This window comes from Perca fluviatilis, chromosome 4 (assembly GCF_010015445.1).
Source record: "Perca fluviatilis chromosome 4, GENO_Pfluv_1.0, whole genome shotgun sequence".
Taxonomy (NCBI): Eukaryota; Metazoa; Chordata; class Actinopteri; order Perciformes; family Percidae; genus Perca; species Perca fluviatilis.
In genome coordinates, this window is record NC_053115.1 from 19,298,496 (window position 1) to 19,324,569 (window position 26,074).

The 26,074-nt window shown below is 38.8% G+C and overlaps 2 protein-coding genes across 2 annotated transcripts; one reads left to right on the forward strand and one right to left on the reverse strand.

The window, feature by feature from the left end:
• Positions 1 to 7,706: 7,706 nt before the first annotated feature.
• Positions 7,707 to 16,331, forward strand: oxtrl (oxytocin receptor like). The gene is made up of 3 exons (XM_039796418.1): positions 7,707 to 7,761; positions 7,895 to 9,002; positions 15,107 to 16,331. Exons 2-3 carry the CDS (start codon positions 8,078 to 8,080, stop codon positions 15,364 to 15,366), a joined length of 1,185 nt encoding a protein of 394 aa, XP_039652352.1. The 5' UTR covers positions 7,707 to 7,761; positions 7,895 to 8,077; the 3' UTR covers positions 15,367 to 16,331.
• A 2,111-nt stretch (positions 16,332 to 18,442) lies between these two features.
• zgc:172270 (uncharacterized protein LOC100136849 homolog) lies at positions 18,443 to 20,344 on the reverse strand. The gene is made up of 3 exons (XM_039796632.1): positions 20,003 to 20,344; positions 19,567 to 19,754; positions 18,443 to 19,030 (listed from the first exon to the last, which is right to left on the reverse strand). Exons 1-3 carry the CDS (start codon positions 20,228 to 20,230, stop codon positions 18,880 to 18,882), a joined length of 567 nt encoding a protein of 188 aa, XP_039652566.1. The 5' UTR covers positions 20,231 to 20,344; the 3' UTR covers positions 18,443 to 18,879.
• Positions 20,345 to 26,074: the final 5,730 nt, after the last annotated feature.

Sequence of the window (26,074 nt, forward strand, 5' to 3'; positions counted from 1 at the left end):
TATAATTGGGTGTCATCCGCATAACAGTGAAAGTTAATTGAGTGTTTTCTAATAATATTGCCTAGAGGAAGCATATATAAGGAGAATAGAATTGGTCCAAGCACTGAGCCTTGAGGAACCCCATGGCTAACTTTACGCGTACTTGGAGGATTTATCATTAACATTCACAAATTGAGATCGATCAGAGAAATAGGACCTAAACCAACTCAGAGCAATTCCTTTAATGCCAACCAAGTGTTCCAATCTCTGTAACAGGATTGAATGGTCAATTGTGTCAAATGCAGCACTAAGATCTAGTAAAACAAGAATGGAGACAAGACCTTTGTCTGCAGCAGTTAAAAGGTGCGTTAGTAATTTTCACCAGTGCCGTCTCTGTGCTATGATTCTTTCTAAATCCTGATTGAAAGTCATCAAATAAACTGTTGCTATGTAGAAAATCGCATAACTGATTAGCAACCACCTTCTCAAGGATCTTGGATAGAAAAGGAAGGTTAGATATAGGTCTATAGTTTGCTAAGACCTCAGGATCCAGGGTGGTTTTTTTCAGAAGAGGTTTTATCACAGCTACTTTAAATGACTGTGGTACATAACCTGTTAATAGAGACATATTGATCATATCTAGTAATGAGGTGTTAACCACAGGTAATGCTTCTTTGAGTAGTCTCGTTGGGATGGGGTCCAAGAGACAGGTAGATGGCCTTAGCTGAGGATATCTTTAACATTAATTGTTGAAGATCTATAGGATAAAAGCAGTCTAAGTATATGTCGGCGATAGTCTTTATTTCTAACGACTCTGGCGTTTAAAGGTGAACCGTTAGAAGTTGAGTGTAAAAGGTGATGAATTTTATCTCTAATTGTTGTAATTTTATCATTGAAGAAGCTCATGAAGTCATCACTACTCAGAGCTAGAGGAATAGATGGCTCAGTAGAGCTGTGGCTATCTGTCAGCCTGGCGACAGTGCTGAAAAGAAACCTTGGGTTGTTCTTGTTTTCTTCTATTAGTGATGAGTAATAGTCTGATCTGGCCTTTCTTAGGGCCTTCCTATAGGTTTTGAGACTTTCTTGCCAATCCAAACGAGATTCTTCCACCTTGGTGGAACGCCAATATTTATATTCCATGTTGCAAATAGGACAGACTAAGAGTGTAGCAGAGCATTGGCAAGCAAAGTCATGTAATAAAACTTGCTAACGGGGATCCTGGCAATGAGTTTGTTTGAAGACATCTTCTTTGTGGGAACATTGAGACCTTGATATGTGATCATGTGCGCACATAGAACTGTTGAGTTTTGAACTTGAACTTGGACAATCTAATTATACTATTATACTAGTATCACAATGTGTACCGCTTAAAATTGTATTTCTTTTAAATGATTATTCTCTATTCCTCTGCAAATTGCCCCCCATGAACAAATATAGTGTTTTAAATTGAATTAATAGCCATATTTAATTGGTGTAGTTTTTGATATGAAGAATTTACTTCTAATCTAAAAGCACCTGTGAAAGTTTATTGTCACTAATTCATTTTCGATGGTAAATGAATGGTTATAGTATATTTGTCTGCAAACTCCTTTTGATGCCAGATGAATGCAGTAGAATTCAAAAACAAAGTATGCCACTGCAAACATATATTTAAAAATCCCTTTTAACCAATTAGAATGTGCTATTACAGTAAGTCCTTTCCCAGGGGAATATTAAGCAATGCATCATCTCTGAATATAAGATGAATCTGGCAGATCTTCATTATTAGTATTCACCTGTCTCTGCCAACGTATTAAGATGGATTATCTCCCATATAAAGATGAGTAATTCTTGTACAGGAATAATTACTGGCCAGAGCATTTGAGGCAGGTTTATTTTTAAAACAAACCTTGTAATGAATACCAAACCTTAATGTAAGAGGAGCTGGGAGCCGGAACAGAGATGGTGTTATCGAAAGAGTTTCCCCAGGGTAATCTATCTTATTATGTGGGTATTCGTTTCTGTCTCAAAAAAGTCCATACATTTTTCTAAAGGTTAGGTTGTGGTTTCATAACTAAAACCTACTTTGCAATAAGTTTACATAACATGTCAGAACTTTTACAACCATTATGTTAAAGCATTGTACAAATTAGCTGTGTCTCCTTAAAATACGTACACAATATGTGCCAATGCTTGGGGGGTTGCCCAGCTGTATACAGTATCAGAGTTCAATCAACCTTTATGTACAACACAGTAAACAAATAAATTATAGGGGCCGTGGTGCAAGGTGCTATTTATTTAGGCATTACATAATGTCTGACACCTAATACTATAGTTAGCTATGAGAAATCAGTGATGTCTTAAGATGAATGAATAATAAACACTTTGCACAGCCCTTTGGCAGATAAACTCGGAGCCAGCCTGAGGTATAAACTAACTTTGTGGCTGCCTGGGGCCTTGCAGTCATAGTTTAATATAACCAACCACATGGGCTTCCTGGAGGATTAAAATGTTTTTTTCTGCTTTTGGTAGCTTTTCCATGTTCCATGTATGTTGGTGCTTCATGCATTGTGTGAAGATGTGTGATGTCAGCAGTTTAAAGGTCCTTTTTTTCTTACTCAGCTTCTTACTGCAAGTGGTAGGGTCCTAAATGAGCATACAATTTTCTGCTAAGGTCTTTGGTTATTTTACATGACAGAGTTCAGTTTTGTGTTTTTATCTGAGTTCTACGGTGGCCGACAGGGGCAAACGCCCTGCAACTTCAGAAAACACATGCAAATAGACAAAACACAAGCAAATTAAGAAAACAACTACATTCATTTGACAACACATGTGCAGCATTCAGCAAACGCGCTGCATGTACACACAACACAACCAAATATAAAACGCGCTGCATTTAAAAAACGATGCAAAAAGGAAAGCAAACCCCGAAAAAAGAAGCAATGCAAAAAGAAAAACAACTTCATTAATTTGACAACACATGCGCAGCATTCAGCAAACGCGATGCAAATACACAACACAACCAAATACATAAACGCGATGCGAATAAAAAACGATGCAAAAAGAAAAGCACACAAACCCCGAAAACAAATGCAAAAGAAAAACGCTGCATCCAAATTCCACAACGGAAGTTCTCCAGACCTCTGGAGGGACTTTTCAAAATAAAACCTCGCGTTTGGTCGGCTCGTCTTCCTTTGGTGTTTTGGATGTTTTTGAACTAAACAGTACGGCAATCATGCTAATGAATACAATAACTTTTTTTTTTTTACTTACAACACAATGGAGCAAGCAAAGCAGTTTTGTCTTTATGTGCAGGCCGGATTTAGGCTATTCAGTTTGATAAATCCCACGGTAAATGGCTGGTTTACTAAACAGGGAGGGACTATTTTAAATAGTCTATTTTTTGTATTTCAAGAGCGTATTGCTCCACAATATGAATACAGATTGGTCATTTATTTTGTTGTATAATCATCATATTACAAAGATGATATCTGAGAGAGAGAGAGAGAGAGAGAGAGAGAGAGAGAGAGAGAGAGAGAGAGAGAGAGAGACGTTCAATCTCAGAACGGTGTGCAACGGTGAGCTCACAGACTGTAAATATTTTAATATAGACTTAAAAGTCTGTTTGCTCTCGTTGGGTGTGTGTCTCGGCTCGGGTCACAGCTGATAGCCTACTCAATCAGCAGAGACGTGTCTGTAAACTCGTGGTAATAAAACATTTAAAACTGCATCAGTGTTTAACGTTGACGTTTGTTTAAGCCACATTAAATAAGAGGGTTTAATTTCCAGGTCCGAAAGCGCATCACTGAAGTGTAGACCTCATCATGTGTAATATTGTGATTATACAACAAAATAAGTGACCAATCTGTATTCATATTGTGGAGCAATTCGCTCTTGAAATACAAAAAACAGACTATTTATAATCCCTCCCTGTTTAAAAAAAACAGCCAATTTACCGTTTATCAAACTGAATAAATCCCGCCTGCAAATAAACACAAAACTGCTTTGCTTGCTCCATTGTGTTGTAAGTAATACATCCCTGAAAAAGTTATTGTATTCATTAGCATGATTGCCGTACTGTTTAGTTCAAAATCATCCAAAACACCAAAGGAAGACGAGCCGACCAAACGCGAGCTTTTATTTTGAAAGGTCGAAGCTCGAGCACGACACCAGCCTCCCGGCTGAGACGGGAGCAGAGACTGTATATTACTAATATATTATATTATGTTATTAATAAGGGCATGAGACAGGAGTTCTCTTTTTACTATGCAGCCATACCCGACTCTAATAAAAAGGCAGAAAAGGGGTCGAAAATCCAGCTGATTAGCTGTTCCCTGTCTGGAGAACTTCCGTTGTGGAATTTGGATGCAGCTTTTTTCTTTTGCATTTGTTTTCGGGGTTTGTGTGCTTTTCTTTTTGCATCGTTTTTTATTCGCATCGCGTTTATGTATTTGGTTGTGTTGTGTATTTGCATCACGTTTGCTGAATGATGCGCATGTGTTGTCAAATTAATGAAGTTGTTTTTCTTTTTGCATCGCTTCTTTTTTCGGGGTTTGCTTTTCTTTTTGCATCGTTCTTTAAATGCAGCGCGTTTATATTTGGTTGTGTTGTGTGTACATGCAGCGCGTTTGCTGAATGCTGCACATGTGTTGTCAAATTAATGTAGTTGTTTTCTTAATTTGCTTGTGTTTTGTCTATTTGCATGTGTTTTCTGAAGTTGCAGGGCGTTTGCCCCTGTCGGCCACCGTAGAGTTCAGTTAGGAAATGGTACCATCCAATCAAGATGTAGCACCAATAAATCAAACTATGATGACAGCTGCTTATTTATATTGCCAAGTCACTTTTTTTTAAGATTAGTTTTTGGGCATTTTAGGCCTTTTATTTATATTGGACAGCTGAAGACATGAAAGGGGAGAGAGAGGGGGAATGACATGCAGCAAAGGGCCGCAAGGCGGAGTCAAACCTGCGGCCGCTGCAGCTAGCAGTAAACCTCTAAATATGGGCGCTACCCAGGCGCCCACTGTCAATCTAATCTGATCAAGCCACACCTCCACAGACAATTTAGCTGTTTTTTCGTGTAAACTCATTTATAAATTATACCTAAACATGTTTTTTCCCAAACTTTAACATTTTGATTGTTGCTTATTTAGTCATGACTATTCAACATATAGAAATATATATGTTCTTAGGAGCTTTAACTTATGTCCAAAAGAACAGCAAAATGTTGACACGTTCTACATCCAACTTTATCAACTTGTTTTTATGAAATGTTTGATTATATATTAACCACAAATGTATATTTGATTCACCAGAACTTGCATATAGAAGGTCTAGCAGTTCACACACCCCTGATTCAGGAAAAATAATGCACGTGTCTGGCATGTCTTGGAAAAATACCGCAACATCTCAGAAACTATCTCTACTTTTCTATTTAGTGAAAAATGGGCTGTGTGCCTGCAAAGTCAGTAAATGATTACCCATAATGTTGCTCTTTCTTCATTTCACTTTGCTTTTCAAAAAGATCTCTGTATCAGTAAAAAACCGTTTCACCTCATCTGCAGATCCTTTTCTCACTCTTTGACCTCTTATTGAATTTTTGTCCCACACATCCTGGGTTTGTCCCACAGTCCCCTCACCTGAGAATCACCTGGAAGGCTTTCACATTGGTGTCCAAGCCATCTCAACTGTTCTTGCAGCAAAGTAGCACCATCTTTACTCCAGCAGGTCACCTTGGAAACAGAAAGTCTCCTTAAAAACCTCATGCCTTAGAGTAAATCAATTATTATGTATATATTATTATGTTATATTGTTTTATTAGTAAATATATTGAAAAAACTTCAATCCAAATGTGCTACTTAGTTGAAAAAGACAGTGATTCCCTAGATTTGCATACAAGACACATCTTAGTAATCCATTTTTGTAGCCATTCAAAACATACAAAATATAATATAAAATATAAAATACTTTCACCTGGGAATGAGTGTTGCATAAGCATATGTAAAACTATTTCAATTGAGTAAGTAGTTTCATTTGAGAAGCAGGACTACAAATACAGCCTGTATGAATCACAAAGTGTTACTGTATACAGTTGTATTATCTAACCCATAGATTGATGGCTGGCAACAACCCAGGTCATCAACGGGTTATGCACTCAATTATTTGCAGTAGACATTATTACGTTTAGAATTTTAGCCTTTTCATTTAGCCTTTAGTCATTTAGCCGTCTAGTCATTTTCCAGTCATTTCACTGTGATCTATGATAAAAGCAATGAATATTCAAGCAGAACAAAACCTTATTAAATTAAAATGAACAAACTCTTATATTTATTTAAATAATTTCTTCTTGGTTTGGTTGTAGTTTGCAGCACTTTATAGGACTGTGAATGAGTGCCTCACATCAGGGCTAACATCACTGTTTGTGCACAGACTTGTACTGGATATTACATGACCTGATATTCCATTTTTCTGCCATTGTGTCTGGTTAGATTATATCTAGCACAAATACAACAAGACATCTCACATGAGGGCTATTCAACTGAACAAATTACTGACAATACAGCAACTGCAAGTGTGTCAACTAAATCCAGAGGAACAACACATTTTCACACTGTAAATGTGATGTTCACATGTTCATTTAATTTTCCTCAACCAAAAGTCACCTGTCTCTTTGTGGCTGAACAAAAAGTCGAAATATCCGGTTAGTGAATCTTTACAAGTTCACAAAACGATAACAGGCTGACCAGTCCGATATTGATGTTTTATTCATATGACTTATTTCAGTTTCAGAAACATTTAAAGATAATGTTTAGTTATTCTGTTCAGAAGGCAGTTACAGTCAGGTTATTGTGCAAATGGAATGAAAAAAACACAAAGACATGATGACTGTAAATTGAGTTTAGATGAGTGAAAAATAAAGGAATTAATTCAAAAACAACATATCTGATATTTAAAAAAAAATGAACATGTTGGATGTTGTTTTAGTGATTTGAATTATCTTTTGCTTCGATGTACTGCATGGGCCTTAAACTGGGAGGTTATTTTGAGTATTCAATTTATTGAAGAAAACATTCCTTCATGACTTCTGAGGAATTTGGGAAGTTGAATATGGCCCTACTGGGAGACACAAACAAATATTACAATCCCTCCCATCAGCCCATATTTGATGATATTTTGCTTGTTTGATGTGCAACTGAATTTAATGACTCACTGCCCTGGCACACTGATGTTTTTATTTTATTTCACCTTGTATCCCTGATTGAGACTGTGCATAAAGTACAGCACATCATAAATGGAATTATATTCAACCAAAGCATACTGTTCCAGCTCCAGATACCATCTTTTTCCATATTCTGTGGCTTTCTTTGGAAAACAAGTGACCGTCTTACACTCTGTTGGATCATAGTGGAATATTCCTCCTTCTGAATCTGTCAAGGGGTCACTTCAAAAATGTAGATACTAAAAACATTGACTCACTGCGCAATACAATATAGCATCGCTCAAATATTGTTAAAGGTTCATTTGATTTTACAAAGCAGCGCCACAAAGTCAAAACATACACTCAATGTAGCTACAGGGATAGGGACACGGGGGAGAGGGAGAAAGAAAAGAGTTATAAGGTGCAGTCTGCTTACACTCAACCCAGTCTGTTTGCTTAGAGGAAATAGGACGATCGAGGGGAGGAGGGTACTGACATTGATTGGTAGGATATGCAACAGAGCTTCAGCAAACCATATTAGTCTGGACGCATGTGAGTACAACGGTGCTCCGAGATCCCAAAATAACTGCAAGGATACAGTTTAAAAGGTACGCTTCCTTTGAACCGATTCACTTGTGTATCATGAGGTCATATGATTTTTTTGAGAAGTTTTCGAATAAGTCTTGAGATGGGTGTGCAATGAATCAGAGTTTACAAGTGTTACATTTTGTTCCTCTGCAGGCGAGAGCGCTGACATTTGGATTATACATTAATTTTAACTGAGGGAAAAAAAAAAATACTTTAACAGAGTGAGCTGGCAGTAAAATTGCGCAGGGAAACTGCACCACCATTCAGCGGATAGCGGTCCACAATCTGTTTTGTGATGTGACAGCTGGATGCGCCAAAGTGGCGCTTTTGGGCACGATGGAAGACTTTTTACTAGAGCAGAATAGTTGGGCGCAAAATGTTTCCTGGAGCAACTCAAGTCATGGAAATGACATCCATTTAGGAAACACCACAGTGAATCCTTTGAAACGCAATGAAGAAGTGGCCAAGGTGGAAGTTACCGTCCTGGTCCTGGTGCTGCTGCTCGCTCTGACCGGCAACCTGTGCGTCCTGTGGGCCATCTACACCACCAAGAACAGCCAGTCTCGGATGTATTACTTCATGAAGCACCTGAGCATCGCAGACCTTGTCGTTGCAATCTTTCAGGTCTTACCGCAACTCATTTGGGATATCACATTTCGCTTCTGTGGGTCAGATTTGCTGTGCAGGCTGATCAAATACCTCCAGGTCGTGGGTATGTTTGCATCTACCTACATGCTTGTCCTGATGTCCATCGACAGGTGCTTAGCAATCTGCCAGCCACTTCGTTCCGTGCACAAGAGAAAGGATCGTTTCTGTGTGATGGCCTCTTGGATTCTCAGCCTGATTTTCAGCACTCCTCAAGCGTACATATTTTCTTTGAGGGAGGTCGGGAACGGTGTGTATGACTGTTGGGGTGACTTTATACAGCCATGGGGTGCCAAAGCATACATCACATGGATGAGTCTCAGCATTTACATTTTCCCAGTTTCAATTTTAACAATCTGCTATGGTTTGATATGTTTTAAAATATGGGAGAATTTCAATTTAAAAACCAGAAGGGAGCACTTCCTGGCTCTCACTCCAAGTCCCTCCAAAGGCGCTCATCCCCTCTGTCGTGTGAGCAGCGTGAGGCTCATTTCAAAAGCAAAGATCCGCACAGTGAAAATGACATTTGTAGTGGTCCTTGCCTACATTGTGTGCTGGACTCCCTTCTTCTTTGTCCAGATGTGGTCTGCATGGGATCCTGCAGCACCAAGAGAAGGTAAAGGCACACTCAGTGTTTTTTTTCTTTCCCAACGCACAACAGATGCAGTTTGAATCATAATCCTGGTATAGATCTATATGTATTCACCAAAAGCAGTGCCTCATATGTTATACAGTTTATGAAAATATTATCCCTTTTTAAGTGTGCCAACTGTGCTCAGTGACACAAGGAGACGATCATCTTTGTCCAAGATTAATATTGGTGGACTAAGTGCCTCATTCATACAAAGGTCAATCTCCCACCTCACAAAACATCTCTAGGAATCGGCTACATAAGCAATCCACTTTACTTTTAAGGCAACACAATGGCAACTTCAGACTTCCAGAGTGAACACAGATGAATGGGAGTCATTACAGTGTTATCGGTTCAGAGAAAGTCTTCAGAGCCACTGGGAGAGTAAATGTACCAGGACATCAAAGGGGTTCTCTCTCTGTTTCCAGTGGTGGTTTATATAATTTCCATTTAACTGCATAGTTTGTTCAGATTTACCCCTCCTATCTTTTGAGCATGCCATTGAAGTAGAGAAGAGCAGGGGATAAAATATGCTCCTGTAATCTTTCCAGTGGGGTTATCTGAGCAAAATTGCACGAGTGTTCATTGAGAGCAGTCAGGGATTCAGATATATGTTAAATAGGCCAGACTTAGCCAAGCTAATCATCTTCTTCTTCGTCTTCTGTCACGCATTTTTTTTACAAAATTAGGAAAATAAACACATTAAAGCCAAGAATCCATGCACTGTACTGAAGTGTATGTTGTCCTAGGGGCCCCATTTTGTTTGGATGGATGGCCTCAACACTAGGCTATTTCTTATTACCATTTAGCATTGTAAACATTTGTAACTTTTCAACATGTTAATTTGCAAAGCATTCAAAACCCTCTTAACATGTCATTAATGTGGAAAAATGTATAAACTAGAAGGCCACTTGGAGAGTGCAGACCTCCACAGGCATACTCTATTTCACAATCTCAATGCAGTGTGAATTTTCCCAGTTGGGAACAAATTTTTTTCAGATTCTTCCGACACCACATAAATGCAGCACAAATGCCCTATCTCGCTTTGTTAACAAAAGTGAAAAATAATTTGTGTATCTGCACAGTGATTTGGATCTGATCCAAAATTAAATGGGTTCTGTGCCCTTCTGTTCATTTAGAGATGTTTCTGGTGGAGCAGCAATTCCACCCGCTGAGCCCTGTTAATCCGCACGAGTGACGAGTTTCTCTTGAGAACAATTCTCAACATTAATTACAAACCCGTTTGCCATCTCTTTTTTCATGGATCTGACACCTGATGGGCTATGCTACTTTCAGATAATCACCCAGCCTCCCTGGCTTTCCGGCATCTGTAAGCAAGAAGGAACAAAATTTGAAAATTTGAAGTATCTAAATATGATTTTAGGATTTGAAGCAGTTTCATGAAAGGTGAACTGGTAGTTTGAAAATGTAAATGTCGTTTTGGATACAATTTGAAAGAAAACTTAAAAAAAAAGCTTCTGTTCAAACCCAGTGCAGATCATTCAAATGTCACTGACCTGCTCATCTTATTACAGTAACGTATTGCATTACCTTTGAAGAAATGGCACTCAGGTTAAGACTCCATGTGGATTCACTGAAGTGAAGGAGAAGCTGACTTTGTTTGTTTAACTTGTTAGGGCCCGAGCGCCGACAACGGCAAAGGCCCTATTGAAACTGAAGGAATTATTATTTTCTTGGCAAATGAATTGCCTTTTTGAGGGGCTTAACATACTCAAAAACTCACCAAAATTGTTGATCGCATCAAGACTGGTGAAAATTTACGTATTTTAAGGGTTTCGGGAATAGGCGCACAAAAATGGCTCGCTGGCGCCCCCTACAAAGTTAAAAAAATTGAGCCCCTGCAGTATGTTTAACGTAGACTAATGAAACTTTGTACACATGTGAAGCATGTCAAGCCGTACAAAAAAGCTCATGGGAGCCATACCCTAACCCAAAAGGAAGTCCGCCATTAAAAATTTGTGTGATTTTGGCCATTACCGCATGGCGTACTTTAACAAACTCCTCCTAGAGATTTTATCCGATCAACTTCAAATTTGGTCTGTGCCATCTTAAGACCTTAAAGATGAAAAGTTATTAAAAGAAAAACTTTTTGTCATAGGGCGGCCATTTAGTGCGTTTCGCCATCGAAACCATAGACAGTATATAAGATCGGACCAACACATCCCGTTGCTCTGGACGGAGACTAGTGAAGGCTATTAGAATCACTTTTCCGGTGATCACTTGCTTTACTGTGCAGCCTCCAACTGAGAGAGACAATGTAAATGTGACGTGAGCAACGTGTCTGAAAGTTTGAAGTCTTCTGGTAGCTGTGGCAAGAGAAATCTCAATCATTCCCAATCTTACAGAGACGAGAGCCTAGGTATATGTAAGGAGATAACATGGGCACAGGCTAATTATTGCTAACTAAAATGCTAGTTAACATCAGTAATTAAACCTAAACAGCTCATGTAAGTCCAAACTGCATGCGAGCTTCTCCTGTACTATACGGTAATTCCTCTACTATGCGACATTAAGTCGCTTGGTTATGACACAATCGTTAGCCTATTTTTACAAAAACGTCTGCTACGGAGCCATAACGTGAGGTACAAGGTAATGGAGCCTTTTATACATTCTCGTGTTTCTTTAGAAATGAACAATGGACAAATAGAGTCTTTAAACGCTTCAGATGTAAAGTTATTCGCTGTTAAAGTGACGTCAAAATGAATGGCAGTCAATGGAATGCTACGCATTCCAGACGCTTACCCTCTTGATCGAAACAGGAAGTGGGTATAACTTGAGTGTACATTGTCCAATTGGCTCGAAACTTTTCAGGATTCATAAGAGTCCAACCCTGAGGACAAATAAAGGCCGATATTTACTCAAAGTCATAGCGCCCCCTAGTGGCAACAGGAAGTAGGCCTAAAAGTCAAGGTGCTATACTTTATCGAACTCCTCCTAGAGATTTCATCATCAGATCGACTTCAAATTCAGTCTGTGTCATCTTAAGTCATTTTGAGCATTTATCAATGAACTAAGAAGTTGTTGGGTCCAGGCCTGAGGACATTTATAGGCCAAAATTGACTTTTGGCCCGAACCCTATGCTTAAACCACGCCCCATTTCATAACTGGTGACCCATTTAAGGTAGAGTCTTCTGTGAGGTATCATTGAACTCAGCAGGGAGTTCCCTTTTCATTGGTGACGATTTGCAGTGTCTGAGTGCCGCGCAAATGCACAGTCGCAAGGAGCGACCAGTAACCCAGGGCCCATCCAACGCTGTTTGCAGCTTTAATTATACTTAGAATTATCTTTAATATAGTGTGTATACTTAATCAAATAAGTGATAGCAGTATCACCACAGTCCTCCTTTTGAAATCAACATCACCCTCTTTTGATTTTCCAACTTCAATCTCAGAAGAGCTGTACATCATGATATTACAGAAAAACAGCAACGATTAATGTTTTTCTTTCATTTTTGGCAGAACAAGAAAGTGGTGGATGTACTGTAAGTCAAAGTGAAAGGGAAAAAAAGGCTGCTGTCATTTTGTGGTATTTCCCCTTAAGAGAACTGTGTTCCCCATGGCACCAAGAACTCACAAGTCTGGACAGGGTGTTTGACTTATCTGTTGAACACGTCCATTTGCTTGGCACTTCGCACAGCACACCTCTCACAATAAAGCAAAGGACTATAGAGAGTCAGAGCACAATGAACAGAGCAGGTCAGCAGTTTCACAAGAAAAAGACAACACACTAAATCTCCCTCACTCCATTAAGGATTAGAAAATAGACTTGGAATTCTTCCATTTTCCACCGTTCAAATTGCATGCTTGTTCAATGTGCTCTGTGCCTTTAACAATTGGAAATTTAATCCCTTAAATAAATAAATGAGAAAAAATATTTTTCCATCCAGGACAGCCTCTTCTAATCAAAGCCGTTTATATATATTTTTTTTGTATATTTTCTGCCTGACACATACATCAACCTTCCATTTTGTTCAGATACAATCCCAAATGTTTGGGGGGGTTGCCTGAAATGCTTCAGCTTCTTATATTTTCTATAAATTATGTGCAGCTGCTTTAAACAGGGACTGAAATGTATTTTGTAGAAATGAAATGGAGAGTCCAAACTCCAAACCTGTCCAGTGGAGGCGTTAGGCTTGTGACATCTTATTGTTATGCAGTGTAGTTTAAAGGTGCCCTGCCATACAAAACCATTTTTACTTGCATTTTTTGAAATATGTTAAGTCCATATGTGTTATGTTGTGAATGTGAAAATGAACTGCTACCTCCTTTGTCAGCTCTAGCCACTGAAAAGAAATAAGCAGAGAAATCAGGCCAATTACAAAAGCTGGTCAGTCTGACGTCATAATGCCTGAGCTCATTACTATTCATTAGCTCGCCCAGTTGGGCTTGGGAAAGGATTCTGACAGCCAGGCTCTCATTGGCTAGCTGTTAGCCAATCAGATTCAAACAGCTTAGCTTGTTGAATATTAATGAGAACTTGCAGAAATCAAGCTGAGTCTTCCTGTAGGCTTTCTATACCACGCTAGAATGGCTTGAAACAAGGTAACCAAGGCATTTTTCCATAGTCCATAGTAGAACTTCAGACATTACCACAAACTAATGAAATACATGTGGCAGGGCACCTTTAACAAGATCTTACAGCCATGCTAGTGGCTTAGCCTGTTAGCATGCTAACATATTAGAACTAAACATAAAGTGAGGCTGAGGTCATAAAGTAAGTAATTTTAATTTTGACATGAAAAATGTGCTAGATGAAAGGTTAGGGGAGTCTGTATCGATGTGATGCCATTGTCCAACTCTGTTCTCTTTGGGAAACAACAACAAACTTCAAGCTAGCAAGCTACACACTAAAAATGGCAAAATTTGAAGAAAATTTGGATTTCAACAAGGCAGGCCTGCTTGGTTCTTTTGGGGAATGATTGCAAAGATTTTTATAGTTTATGGCATTTACTATCTAACTGGGACGTTTTGGAACTGATTGGAGGGGATTTGCTATGGACAAATGCAAACAACCCTGTTTGTTTTCTCCTATCCTGGAATGTATGTGTGGTGGAAACAGACCTTACTCCTTGAAGTAAGGTCTGGCAATGCGAGACTAGGGAATCCAAGTTATTGTTATTCATCCTCAGGTGGGACCATGAATGTCTGTACCAAATTTCATGGCAATCCATCCAAAAATTGTTGAGATATTTTAATAAAACCCAAGTGTCAACTTAAAGTTGGTGCTAGAGGAAAAGTGGAGATCACCAAATTCAATAGAATAATCGCCTGGGAATCATGAATGTCTGTACAAAATATAATGGTAACAGATCCAATATTTGTTGAGATATTAAAGTCTGGAACAAAGTGGCTGACCATCCCTACAGCTATAATGTTATCAATGGCTAAAACACTTAAAAGTGCAGCTTAAAAGACCAAACAAAAGACAAAACACAAACACACACACACACACACACACACACACACACACACACACACACACACACACACACACACACACACACACACACACAGCCAGGTAATTACATCTTACTGGATTGGAGAAAAATGTGCTACTTTAGAGGCTTTTTAAAGATCCATCCATCCATTCCTTTTCTTAACTGCTTATCCTATTCACAATAGCAGGGGGTTGGAGCAGGGGAGAGGAGAGGCATGGTACCATAGATATGCTTTGTAGCCTACACCCAGTCCAGGTTGTCAGGCATGGATAAGGTTATATTCAAAGGATAAGACATGGCTATATTTTGTATTTTGTCCTTGTCAACAAATCACGAAAGGACGGTTTTAGTCCATCCCTCAGGGCTTTCTGACTAATTAAAGATAACTCACAAATAGGCTAAATTGTTTCATTTTAAGAAAAAGGTTTTTATCAAATGTTACTCAAACAGGAGGGAATTATGTATTTGTCTGGAACAATTTTGAGCCCCAGTTTTGGTGTGTTAGCAAGTAAATAGGGTGTAAATAGGATTGACTCAAAACAAATACTCTTAGTCTTACATTCACACTGTCAGAATACACTTATTCACCAAAAATATCAAGCACATGTTCTCCTCTGTCTCTCTCCCTAGAAATGGCCTTCATCATCGCTATGCTGCTGGCCAGTCTCAACAGCTGTTGTAACCCCTGGATCTACATGTTCTTTGCTGGGCACCTGTTCCATGACCTGATGCAGTGCTTCTTCTGCTGTTGTAGACAGTACCTGAACACCTCCTCCTGCAGCAGTGATCGACAGTGCAGGCCCAATAGCAGCTCTTCCACTTGCGTTTTCAAGAACACCAGCAGCAGGAGCCTCACACTCACATACAGCACAGGGGGGGCGGGACACTGAAGAACCAGCTCAAAGCCATCCAGGCTTCCTGTAGTTGAGCAATCCAGCAATAATGCAAGTCCCCTATTTCAGGCATTTAACCATCTGCAGCGGAACTGCTGCGAACTGAGCTAAATAAATGAAATACCCTGCTCCAAGTTGTTTGGATGCTTCTGTCCTTTAGTCTTGAATATTTAAGTCTTACAGTTCTTACAGTCCTCATGATTTGATCTAAAATCTCATCTTTATCGCAATAATTATATTAATGTTGCACAAGTACATTCTTTCTACAAATCAGTCAATTCTTAAATGCATTTTGCTCTGTGAAAATGGACACTAATTCAGTTAATGTAAGGATTGTTTACTCCTTTAAAGCAGCATTACTTTGTGTACCAGCATTTTATAGTTATATTATTATATTATATTGGTGCTTAAATCAAAATGTTGATATGTATGAATTATAATGAGGTTGTTGAGATAATACCCACTCTTGTGGTTTGGTGTAATCCAGATATCTCAATTATAACAACACAAAAAAAATCATCAGCAAAAAGTTCCAAAAGTATTGCACTTTGCAAGAAGGAGGCTCTTTCAGCATGTTTTCAGTTCATTTTCCAAACAGTGTTTGTCCTTTATGATGTAGACTAATATGAAATACACTTTGTAAGTAGTTTCCACTGCTCCTTGTCTGTCCTTCATGTTATATTATGACATTCACTTTGTAAATAGTTTCCACTGCTCATAGTTGTTTGTCACTAGTTCCCCCTTATGGCCACACTGATTATTCCAACAAATAGTCTTATAATAGTTTCTTATGCTGTAGATTCGTGGCAATGTGCCAACTGTTTATACTCAACATATGGAGAATTTTAGTGTCAGGATCAGATAATGTGCATTATTGGCTTATTAGGTGTGTTTTATTTTATTTTTTAAACTTTATATGGCATGGAAGGTTGTCAAATAAAAAAGTTCACATACAGTTTCAATGTCAGTATGCTTGAATCTATCTGTCATAGCATGTGGGAGAAATTACTATTGTTTATTATATTTATTTAGTGTAATGAGCCATTCATATTGTACTTACAAGTTTATTTATTTAAAGGCCCACATCAACATTGAGTAAAAGTGAAATTAATGGTAAGACAATTTTCAGATTTTGCTGTATCATTCTAAAAAAAGGACAACATAATTGTAATTCAATCCAGTATTATACGCTAGATCAGCTCAAAATTTAGACCAACAAACAGAAAATGACAACTATAAATCTTGCATCTTTTCAGCCTGATGTTTAATTGATCTTCGAAAAGTCAGTGAAATGTCCAGAAATGGGTCTTCATGCCAGAGTAAAGCAGATGTACAGCACTTCAGAATCAGAATCAGAATCAGAATCAGAATCAGAATCAGAATCAGAAAGGGTTTTTATTGCCAAGTACGTTTTTTAACACATACAAGGAATTTGTTTTGGTGTTGTTGGTGCACATCACACATTCTCTAAATGTAATATTAAACAATATAAGTATAGGTATAAACAATATAAGTATAAGTATATGTACACAGTATGTATTAAATTAAAAATAAAGATAGAAATAAAATAAAATAAAATAAAATAAAATAAAATAAAAATAAATAAAATAAAGAGCATTACAGCAGAGAGAGAACAGTGGCATGAAGAGCCAGGTGGAGAGTCAGGGTGGTTTCCGGGCCTTGTTAATAAGGCTAGTGGCGGAGGGGAAAAAGCTGTTCATGTGACGTGAGGTTTTGGTCCTGATGGACCTCAGCCTCCTGCCAGAGGGGAGTGGCTCAAAGAGTTTGTGTCCGGGGTGGGAGGGGTCAGCCACAATCTTTCCAGCACGCTTCAGAGTCCTGGTGGCGTAAAGGTCCTGGAGCGGCGGCAGATTGCAGCCAATCACCTTCTCTGCAAACCGAATGACACGCTGCAGTCTGCCCTTGTCCTTGGCAGTGGCAGCAGCGTACCAGATGGTGATGGAGGATGTGAGGATGGACTCAATGATGGCTGTGTAGAAGTGCACCATCACTTACACCTCCTTGTGTAAAACCACCCTCACACCACCCAATTTGAGCAAAAGCTTAATACTTTATAATCTGCTGTGCAAGTGCACATTCAAATCAACCAAATGTTAGGCCAAATTATCTGAGGCCCTTGCTTCACCAACCCAATGTTAGTGAAAGATTTCAAAATACTAATTCAGATATCTCCAGCAGATAGTTATATCATGTTAATGGCTATTTTATGTGGCATCTATAGGACACATACATACTTTCAAGGCTTCAGTAATCTTAAAAGTTACATCTCCTTGGTGTGGCTGTCCCTCTGATCAGATTCTACTGGCCAATGTTAATTTCAGCCAGGCTAAAATGAGAGGCCAGTGTATGGCTATAGTCAGAGCCATGGAGGGCAGGGGAAGGGAGTGGCAGTTTATGAACTGAAATGCCACTTAGTGTTTTTCCAATCTAGGAATGCCAGTAGGCAGATGCCAGAAATGACTATCTCAAACTTTTAAAGTCACTGCTGACATACCACATCAAGTATAGGCATGGACACGGACACACGGACACACGGACACACGGACACACGGACACACGGACACACAGACACACGCGCACACGGGCACACACACGCGCGCACACACACACACACACACACACAACCCTAAGCTGTCATACTGCACAAAAGTCAGTAAATAAGTGTATGATCTATGTTGAGAATCTCACCATATATGTAGATCATAAATGTAATTATATTGTAATGTAATGATGTAATCTGTTTTAATCAAAATTATGTCATTCATATATTTTATTGACATTGCCTCCTTTAAGAATGCATGTAATACAAGTGTTTGTTCTTTTCTGCTGAAGTGAAATATTCTAAGGTTTGAAATCAGTAACTTCTATAATTCAAATTAGATTCTATAGTTGTCGATTGTTGTTACTCTAGCTTAAATTCTAAACTGCCTTTTAAAAATGTAACATAATATAAACCCAAACCCAATTATTATGACATAAAGATGATTTGACAATCAATGTGCATAACAAATTATGCTGAAATTACTTCAAATAAGAAAAATCATAACCCCACTGTGGCATCAGTGTTAAAAAAGTACTGCATGATTAACAAAAAGTCACTTTAATAATTTTTTTAATTAATCACTGTCACATCCACATGTAACCGTTTTCTTAATCGGATCTCAGATGTTAAACTCTGATCCTATTTTGGTCTCACCAAAGCAATTTAACACTCTGTGGATAAAATCAAGACATGTATAACCTTCTTTTTGTCTCTTTGTCAGGTCCATATTATTGTTTGAACGTGTCACAATCCTTGTATAATCATTAAAAGGAGCAGCAGGTGCTGTTGGACTTTTACCAAAGGCATCTTAAATGTGAAAAACATGCAATTATAAACATTTTATTCTGAATAAAAAATTTAAAAATCAAATATCAATGCCCTCTTTGGCTCAGTCCACTAGAACACCATTGCACATAACGAACAATAACAGTCTGGATGTGTGAGTCTCATTCTTTGGCCAGGTGAATGCTGAAGCCTCCACAGCATCTCCCAGCACTTGTGAGGAAGGGACGCACAATGACGCCCAGCACAATGCTCCATAGGCTCTGCAGCCAGCGTGCGCCAATGAGTATACAGTGGCTACAAGGACCAACCATCCTGTCATAGAAAGAAACACAATAATTACAAAGAAAGACAGTTTTTACTTTCCAAAGATTTAGTATTGCACTACCACAAAGCTGAGGGACTCACAGGAGACAAATGGATATAAGAACAGTCAAATTCAGTCCAGCAGAGAGGGAAATATCCTGTCTTTTAGTTTAGGATCCTTCAAAAACATGAGTTTCAGCTGTACTTTGTGTTTAGTACTAATAAGCAACTAAAAATATGCTAGCTTGCTAAACCAAGAGGGTAAACATCATAAACGTTATATCTGCTAAACATCAGAATGTTAATCTTGTCATTGAGTGCATGTTAGCATGCTGGTGTTAGCATTTAGTTCAAAGCACCATAGTACAGCCTCACTGGGCCACTTGTGAGCACCACAAACAATCTTTGATTCACCCTCATGTTATTGAGGTGGAGGCAGAAATTTCAGAGATGGATATCTCCAAACCTGGCCAAATTAAATCCAAACTGACACCACTAGCAGTAGGTGAGAAACAATGCCTACGGAAGGCACGATCTAAACCTACCAGATGTGGAAGCAGCTGAGGATGGCAAAGAGGAGACCAGAGATAATTGAAATGGGAATGGCCAGAAGCACTGTGACTATCCTGTAGATCCAAACCCTAGACACCTCAAACAGGGCATTACTCCAGGTCCACACCCTGTCCCCACTGCGCACTGACACTGGCTCTGCAATCACATCCTCAAACGTCACCTGGAGACACAAAGAGAAAGTGGTGCTGATGCTACAGACGTCAACCAATAAGTCATGTTCCTGTTTGACTTGATTCCCCTTCAAGAATAAATTACTGCACTGCAATCAGCCGACCAGTCTCTTGGTTCTACATGTCAATGATTTTGTGTATTTTGTTATCAGCTTTCAGCTAATTCACTGCATTGGACAAATGCACAAAGGGTCCATAAAACAAAGTTCAATAGAGCTACTGCATAAGAATGCAATACCTTGAGACAGTCATTGATACCACGGGGGTCTCTGACATTAATCAGAGGCTTGGTATCACTGATTTCCACTAGTGTGGACGTATGAATGTCTTCCTCTTCTTCCAGAGCAGGAGGGGCCCTCCACAAAGTCTCAGGTTCCTCCCCATTATCATATTCATCAGGGTCACTGGAGTCCTCCAAGTCAATCTCTACTTCCGCTGAATCTTCCCCTTTCATCATCGTGTTCATCCAAACGTGAAGAAAACACAATCCAGAGAGCAGAGTTTGTGCCTGTCACTTCCCCTTACAGCTCAGACTGAGGCCGCTGACCAGACCCCTCAGCTGACTGTGCAGTGAGGTTATATTGGGAACATTACTGTGCCCTGGATGGTATTTGCAGATGGTCTTTCAAGTGAAGATCATTTCCCTGGGCTGTGGGAGGGATAGGAAGGATAGGGTTGGATATAAATACTGTAAGCATAGAGAAGGCTCTGTATACACTGATACACCCTACTGGGAATGCAATCATGCAGACATATACACAGACAACATGAGACAAATCTGCATGCATGAGAGTAAAGATAGAGTAAAACAAATGTTTAGAGACTTCCAACTGAAATATTAAGTGATACAGGAATACTTGTAGTCATCTACTTACTGATTTCATTCATTTCCAAGTCTCATTAAACTCATTAAGAGTCTCAGAGAAAGGGTTGACTTGAAAGACAATACTGCCTCCCTCTGGCCTGTAGAGGAAAGGAAGTCTCTTCTTCAGAGCAATCAGATTTGCCTGTGCCCCATTCCTGTGCGATATGTTGCAAGTAAGTATACAAGTACAATTCATTTTCTCAAAAATCAGATGGCGCTAAACTTTATGACACACCAGAGCATTATCAATATTTTTTTTGGACCCTTCCCTTGACTAGGAAAAAGAAATGCACCATTGTCCTACAAAAATATCTTAAAATAATATGACACTATTTATTTGTTGAATCGAAAAATTATGGAAAACATAACAAAATGATAACAGCCATTCTTCATTTTTTAACCAAGAGCTGTCACTTTATATATACTGTATAAAACACACTTAACTTTTAACATTGCTGCTTTTCTGTGAAGATGTAGAATAAAGTGAAAGTATGCACTACACTGTAGCCTTGTAAAACATAATATGCGCTATAGAGATATACAGTATATATAAAACAAAACAAAAATCAAAAAGCCATGTACTGACATATTGATCCTATTAGCTTAGTTGATTTTGATGAGGAAAATAAACCCCTGGTACAGAGGCACCAGTTGGCCTCATAAATCTTTTTGATCCTTTTCGATCTGTCCCCTACAGAAACCAGTTTATTGTTCATCTGTGAGGGTCCATTCCTCTCTTAGTCTGCTCCTTCCACTTCACCAACAGCATCAATCACAATGAACCAACAGGATATATGTTGCATGTTATCACAATATCCTGTTCTAGGCCCAGCATGGAAAGCATTCTCAGGTCTCTTTGTCTTTGTCTGGTGTAAAGCATGTTTCGCAACATGCTTTTAAGAAAAAAACCTTTCACCTCTCAACCTTTGGACCCATTAACCAGTTATCCTCTCTGCTATTAATAGGCAGGCTATCGCTCAGCTACCCACCAAACCTTCATCGCAAGACCATCTCACATTGCTCTCATCATCATCATATAATGACCCGGTACGGCAGCTAGCAATGTCATGATCTGGTAAAATAATGTAACTACCTCCTACAGAAATGTCTTTACCACCCATCCTATCCATCTGCAAAACTTAGTGATTGATTGTTGGCTACATTACATAATCTCAAGAGACATGCAACCAAGAGTTTGACCTATGCACTACTAACAAAATGGAAATGTTTCCACAATCAAAAATGTTAAACAATGACTGCACATAATACAAAACAAACCACTACCAAATATGTTACAAACTGTACATTTATTTTGAGTTGAACTTAGTGAGCTACTCTACGATGACCACAGTCTCCATGGTAATGAAAACGTCTGCTGGATGAAGACAAAGAGAGAACACTGTGTATTGATGACAGAGAGTTTCCTGTGCCTGTGCCGGAGACGTTGGTATGCTAATGGTCCTCACACCTCGCCAGATGGGGTTTGTTTGTGACAGTGGCTGCACAGGTGAGTCAGTGGAGAGAGAGAGAGAGAGAGAGAGAGAGAGAGAGAGAGAGAGAGAGAAAGTGTGTGTGTGTGTGTGTGTGTGTGTGTGTGTGTGTGTGTGTGTGTGTGTGTGTGTGTGTGTGTGTGTGTGTGTGCGTGCGGGCTGTGTGTGCGTGCATGCATGCGTGTGTGTGTGCACGCGCGCGTCGGTTTTAGGCTACTAAAAGACATAGGGAGTCAGCTGTTAATTTATTTCCGGAAAGTAAATTTGTTTTAAGCCTGTTTTTCGTTGGCCAAAATTAGCATCCCTACTAATATGTTAATATGAATTACGGATGCACCTTGCTAACCAAGCTAGCTAGTTGGCATTAGCATTAGTGCTTGGTCCTCCTCCCCGGCTCCACCCTCTCGTCTAGCGTGGAGCATGGACTAGAGGCTCCCAAAAACCAAGATGGCAACGGCCAAAATGACAAACTCAATGCTTCAAAAGGTAGTCCACAAATCAATGGGTGAAGTCACAGTGGCTGCGTCTAATATTATGCTAATTTTATACAGTCTATGACGAGAACTCAAGGTTTCTCTAACATTTGTGGTATGTGACCGTCATGACCTCAGCATAATAGTAGAATTCTACTTGAACATGTTTACATGCTTTAATGCTTAATTTTTTTACATTATTTTCACCTGTTCAACTCTACAGCGTTGTGTCAGCCCTGGAGTATGGTCTGACTACACCGCTTATTTATATATAGGAATATATATATATACCTATATATAGGTATAGGAAAAAGAAACGCTCTGGCTTGTGTATGTGTACCAATCACAGCTGTTCTGGGCGGGGCTAAGCCCCAGATGCAACAACGATGCCCTTGCAAAATAGATAATGGAAATATCGGAAGCGGAGGGATACATTTTAAAAGAAAAGTTTAACATTTGAGGAAATAAACGTATTTGCTTTCTTGCTGAGTTAGATTAGAGGATTCTTCTCTCAATCTGTTCGTTAAATATGGAGCTACCGCCTGCAGCCGGTTAGCTTTGCTTAGCAGAAAGACTAGAAACAAGAGGAAACCACAATGTGACAGAGCCAGGCTAGCTGTTTCCCTGTTTTTAGTCTTTATGCTAAGCTAAGCTAACCGGCTGGCTGTACCTTCATAATTATCAGACAGATGTGAGAGACTGGAATCAATCCTCTCATCTAACTCTCAGCAAGGAAATTAATAAACATATTTCCCTGAATGTTTAACTATTCTTCTAACATTTTAGCTGCTGGTTGGCTAACTTAACAGACAGACATGAGAGTGGTGTTGATCTTCTAATCTAACTCTTGACAAGAATGCAACCAAGCATATTTCCCAAAATGACGAACTATTCCTTTAAAGAGTGTTTTTCAGAGGGCCTGTAGGCTAATATGCATGTGTTTCATCATGGCTTTGGGCCCTTAACTAGTTTGTGGAACCTGACTGAGTGCACTGGTCATGAGGTTGTGCTCATAGACAAATGGCTGTGCTGTGTGAAGCTCTGTGAAGATGGTTGAGCAGCTGCCATGTTATAGGCTATGTGTATATGCAGTTCTGAGGGAATTCATGCTGTTACTGTTTAAGAGAAGGTCTGATAAAATAATGTGGTTCACTCTGTCGGACAGCACCATCAATAGCACCTCGTCCCCTTTGATTCTTCAGGAGTGGTTCTCTCATTATCACTGGCAAACAGACAGCACAAGGCACAGCACACAGAAGAACATGAGGTCTTTTCATTTAGCCTACCATTAAGGACAGCCAAATAACAAATCACAGTCGGCTGAGCTCTAGCCATGAATTCTCATTTTCTATAGAGTGGGCTTGTGTTTGATCTGCAATGAATATGCTTTGTAAAAGAGATGCACAGTTGATTGTCTTGATTTAATAAAAGCCGCCACTGAGATGGAAGGTCCTTCACTTTAATTAATAACTTATGAAGACTGCTTATATAGGCTAAAATATTCATTAGACCGAATTGCACACTTTGAAAGCAGGGTGATGATGATTATCTTCTTCATATAATTGTTTTCTATATTACATACAGTATGTCATATTCAAAAGATGTGTGTCTAAATATTTCTGAGAGAAAAGGGGCAAAAACTTTGCGATTTAGAAAATATTGGTTGCTTTTTCAGTTTATGTATTTCTTATGGAGTAAAACGTTTTCTTGGTATTTTTTTAACACTTCCTTATCCCTTAACATCCAGTTCTCTTAAATTACCATTTAAAGTAGCTTTACTGTAATGGTGAACAAAATATTCTAGCCCACATTGAAGCAATTTGATGCTTAGACTGAGTTAATTATTTCAAACCCATTACTCTATGTTTTTATGGCTGCACAACTCCATCAAATGGGAATATTCTAGGTGTCTTGTGCATTATTTTATAAACATTCCCCCCAAAGTCAGCCAGACTTATTTGGTTCCTTTGCTAACCTTTGGAACATTACTACAGTTATAAATTAAAGACTGCAGGCATGAACAATGTTTTGGGTCCATAGCAGGTTTTTGAAATGATTGGCCAATTGCTAAACAATTCTAAACAACCTTTAAGAGTTGACTAAAGTGGACATTAAGAATACGGTTAAAACTGTCAACCTGTATGAGAAGATCAGCATAGAAAATTACTTCATATTATCCTTTTTTTAACATATCAATAACATATCTTCTTTATATGATTGTTGTGACTGATGACATGTATATTGTGTTTGTGGATGTGGGAGATACTTGTATGCGCACAGTTCTCTTTGTGTACAACAAATCTCCATGCAGGTGTCATATCATTTGCACACCATGTGTGCATACATCACTGCTTGTTCTAGGCTTCCTGTTTTATTATGTTGGCTTTGATAACAGTATTTGTCTGTACTTGTTATGAAAGTTGCATCGATACTCTGTAGCACTTACATGTGTTTACCATCAGGAACCACATGGCACTGTGTTGCCTTGCTTTTACTAACATATCCGGATATCTAACTGACATGCGTGCGGTTTTAGGCTACAAAAAGACATAGGGAGTCAGCTGTTAATTTATTTCAAAAAGAACATTTGTTTTAAGTTTTTCATTGGCCAATACTTTCTCTCTTGACTGACATTAAAGCTGCGGTTATTTTATTTACACAGTATGTTTATAATTCTAGATATGTTTACAGGGTTAGTGAAAATGTTCTCTTCAGTTGCCGCCTATTATCGTGTCTATCCAATTATGTCCTCTAAATCTAATCTATGTGTGAGAGCTTCAAAATATTTACCCACATCAACATTTTATCATCTAACTGTCTTCATTCACTGATCTTAGAAATAATTAATGCTTAACCCAGTTTAAAAGAAAAAAAACGGCATACAGGCCTACCATCATTGTATGTCTACAATATTTGATAAGTAAGTCATATTCATAGGTAAATGTATTAAAATATAAACAGTTGTTGATCTGCCAGTGTACACATATTAAGAGGATATTAGAGACAACCACTTCATCTGATGAAATGGAATTTTCTCCTTATATAATAATGTGTTTACTGGGTTCAGTCTTAGTCACAGGCCTTATAAATGTAGGATTGATACTTAATTTTGTTGTACTTTGTTGTGCCCTGACAATACATTTATTTTGTTATATTGTATTCTATCTATTATAAATGTACACCTGGAGGACACGGAGGTCAGGAGTCAAAGCTTTTCTTCACGGAGAAAAAATGTCAAACATACAGAGATGGTGCACATGCAGGTGTTGCTAATGCAGATGGCTGTTTTAGTGAGTATTTTTGTGATCAGAGAGAGAAATAGGAATTTCCTTTTTACATTTGAGAGCATTTAGTTGGCACAATTTTCCAAAGCGACTGAGCTCCATGGTACTGACAGGACACGTGATGGACTTTTAATGGGGAGGTTGCCTGTTGATCTCATGGTTACACCCAGCTGCCCCTTCACTGTAACAGGCTTTCCC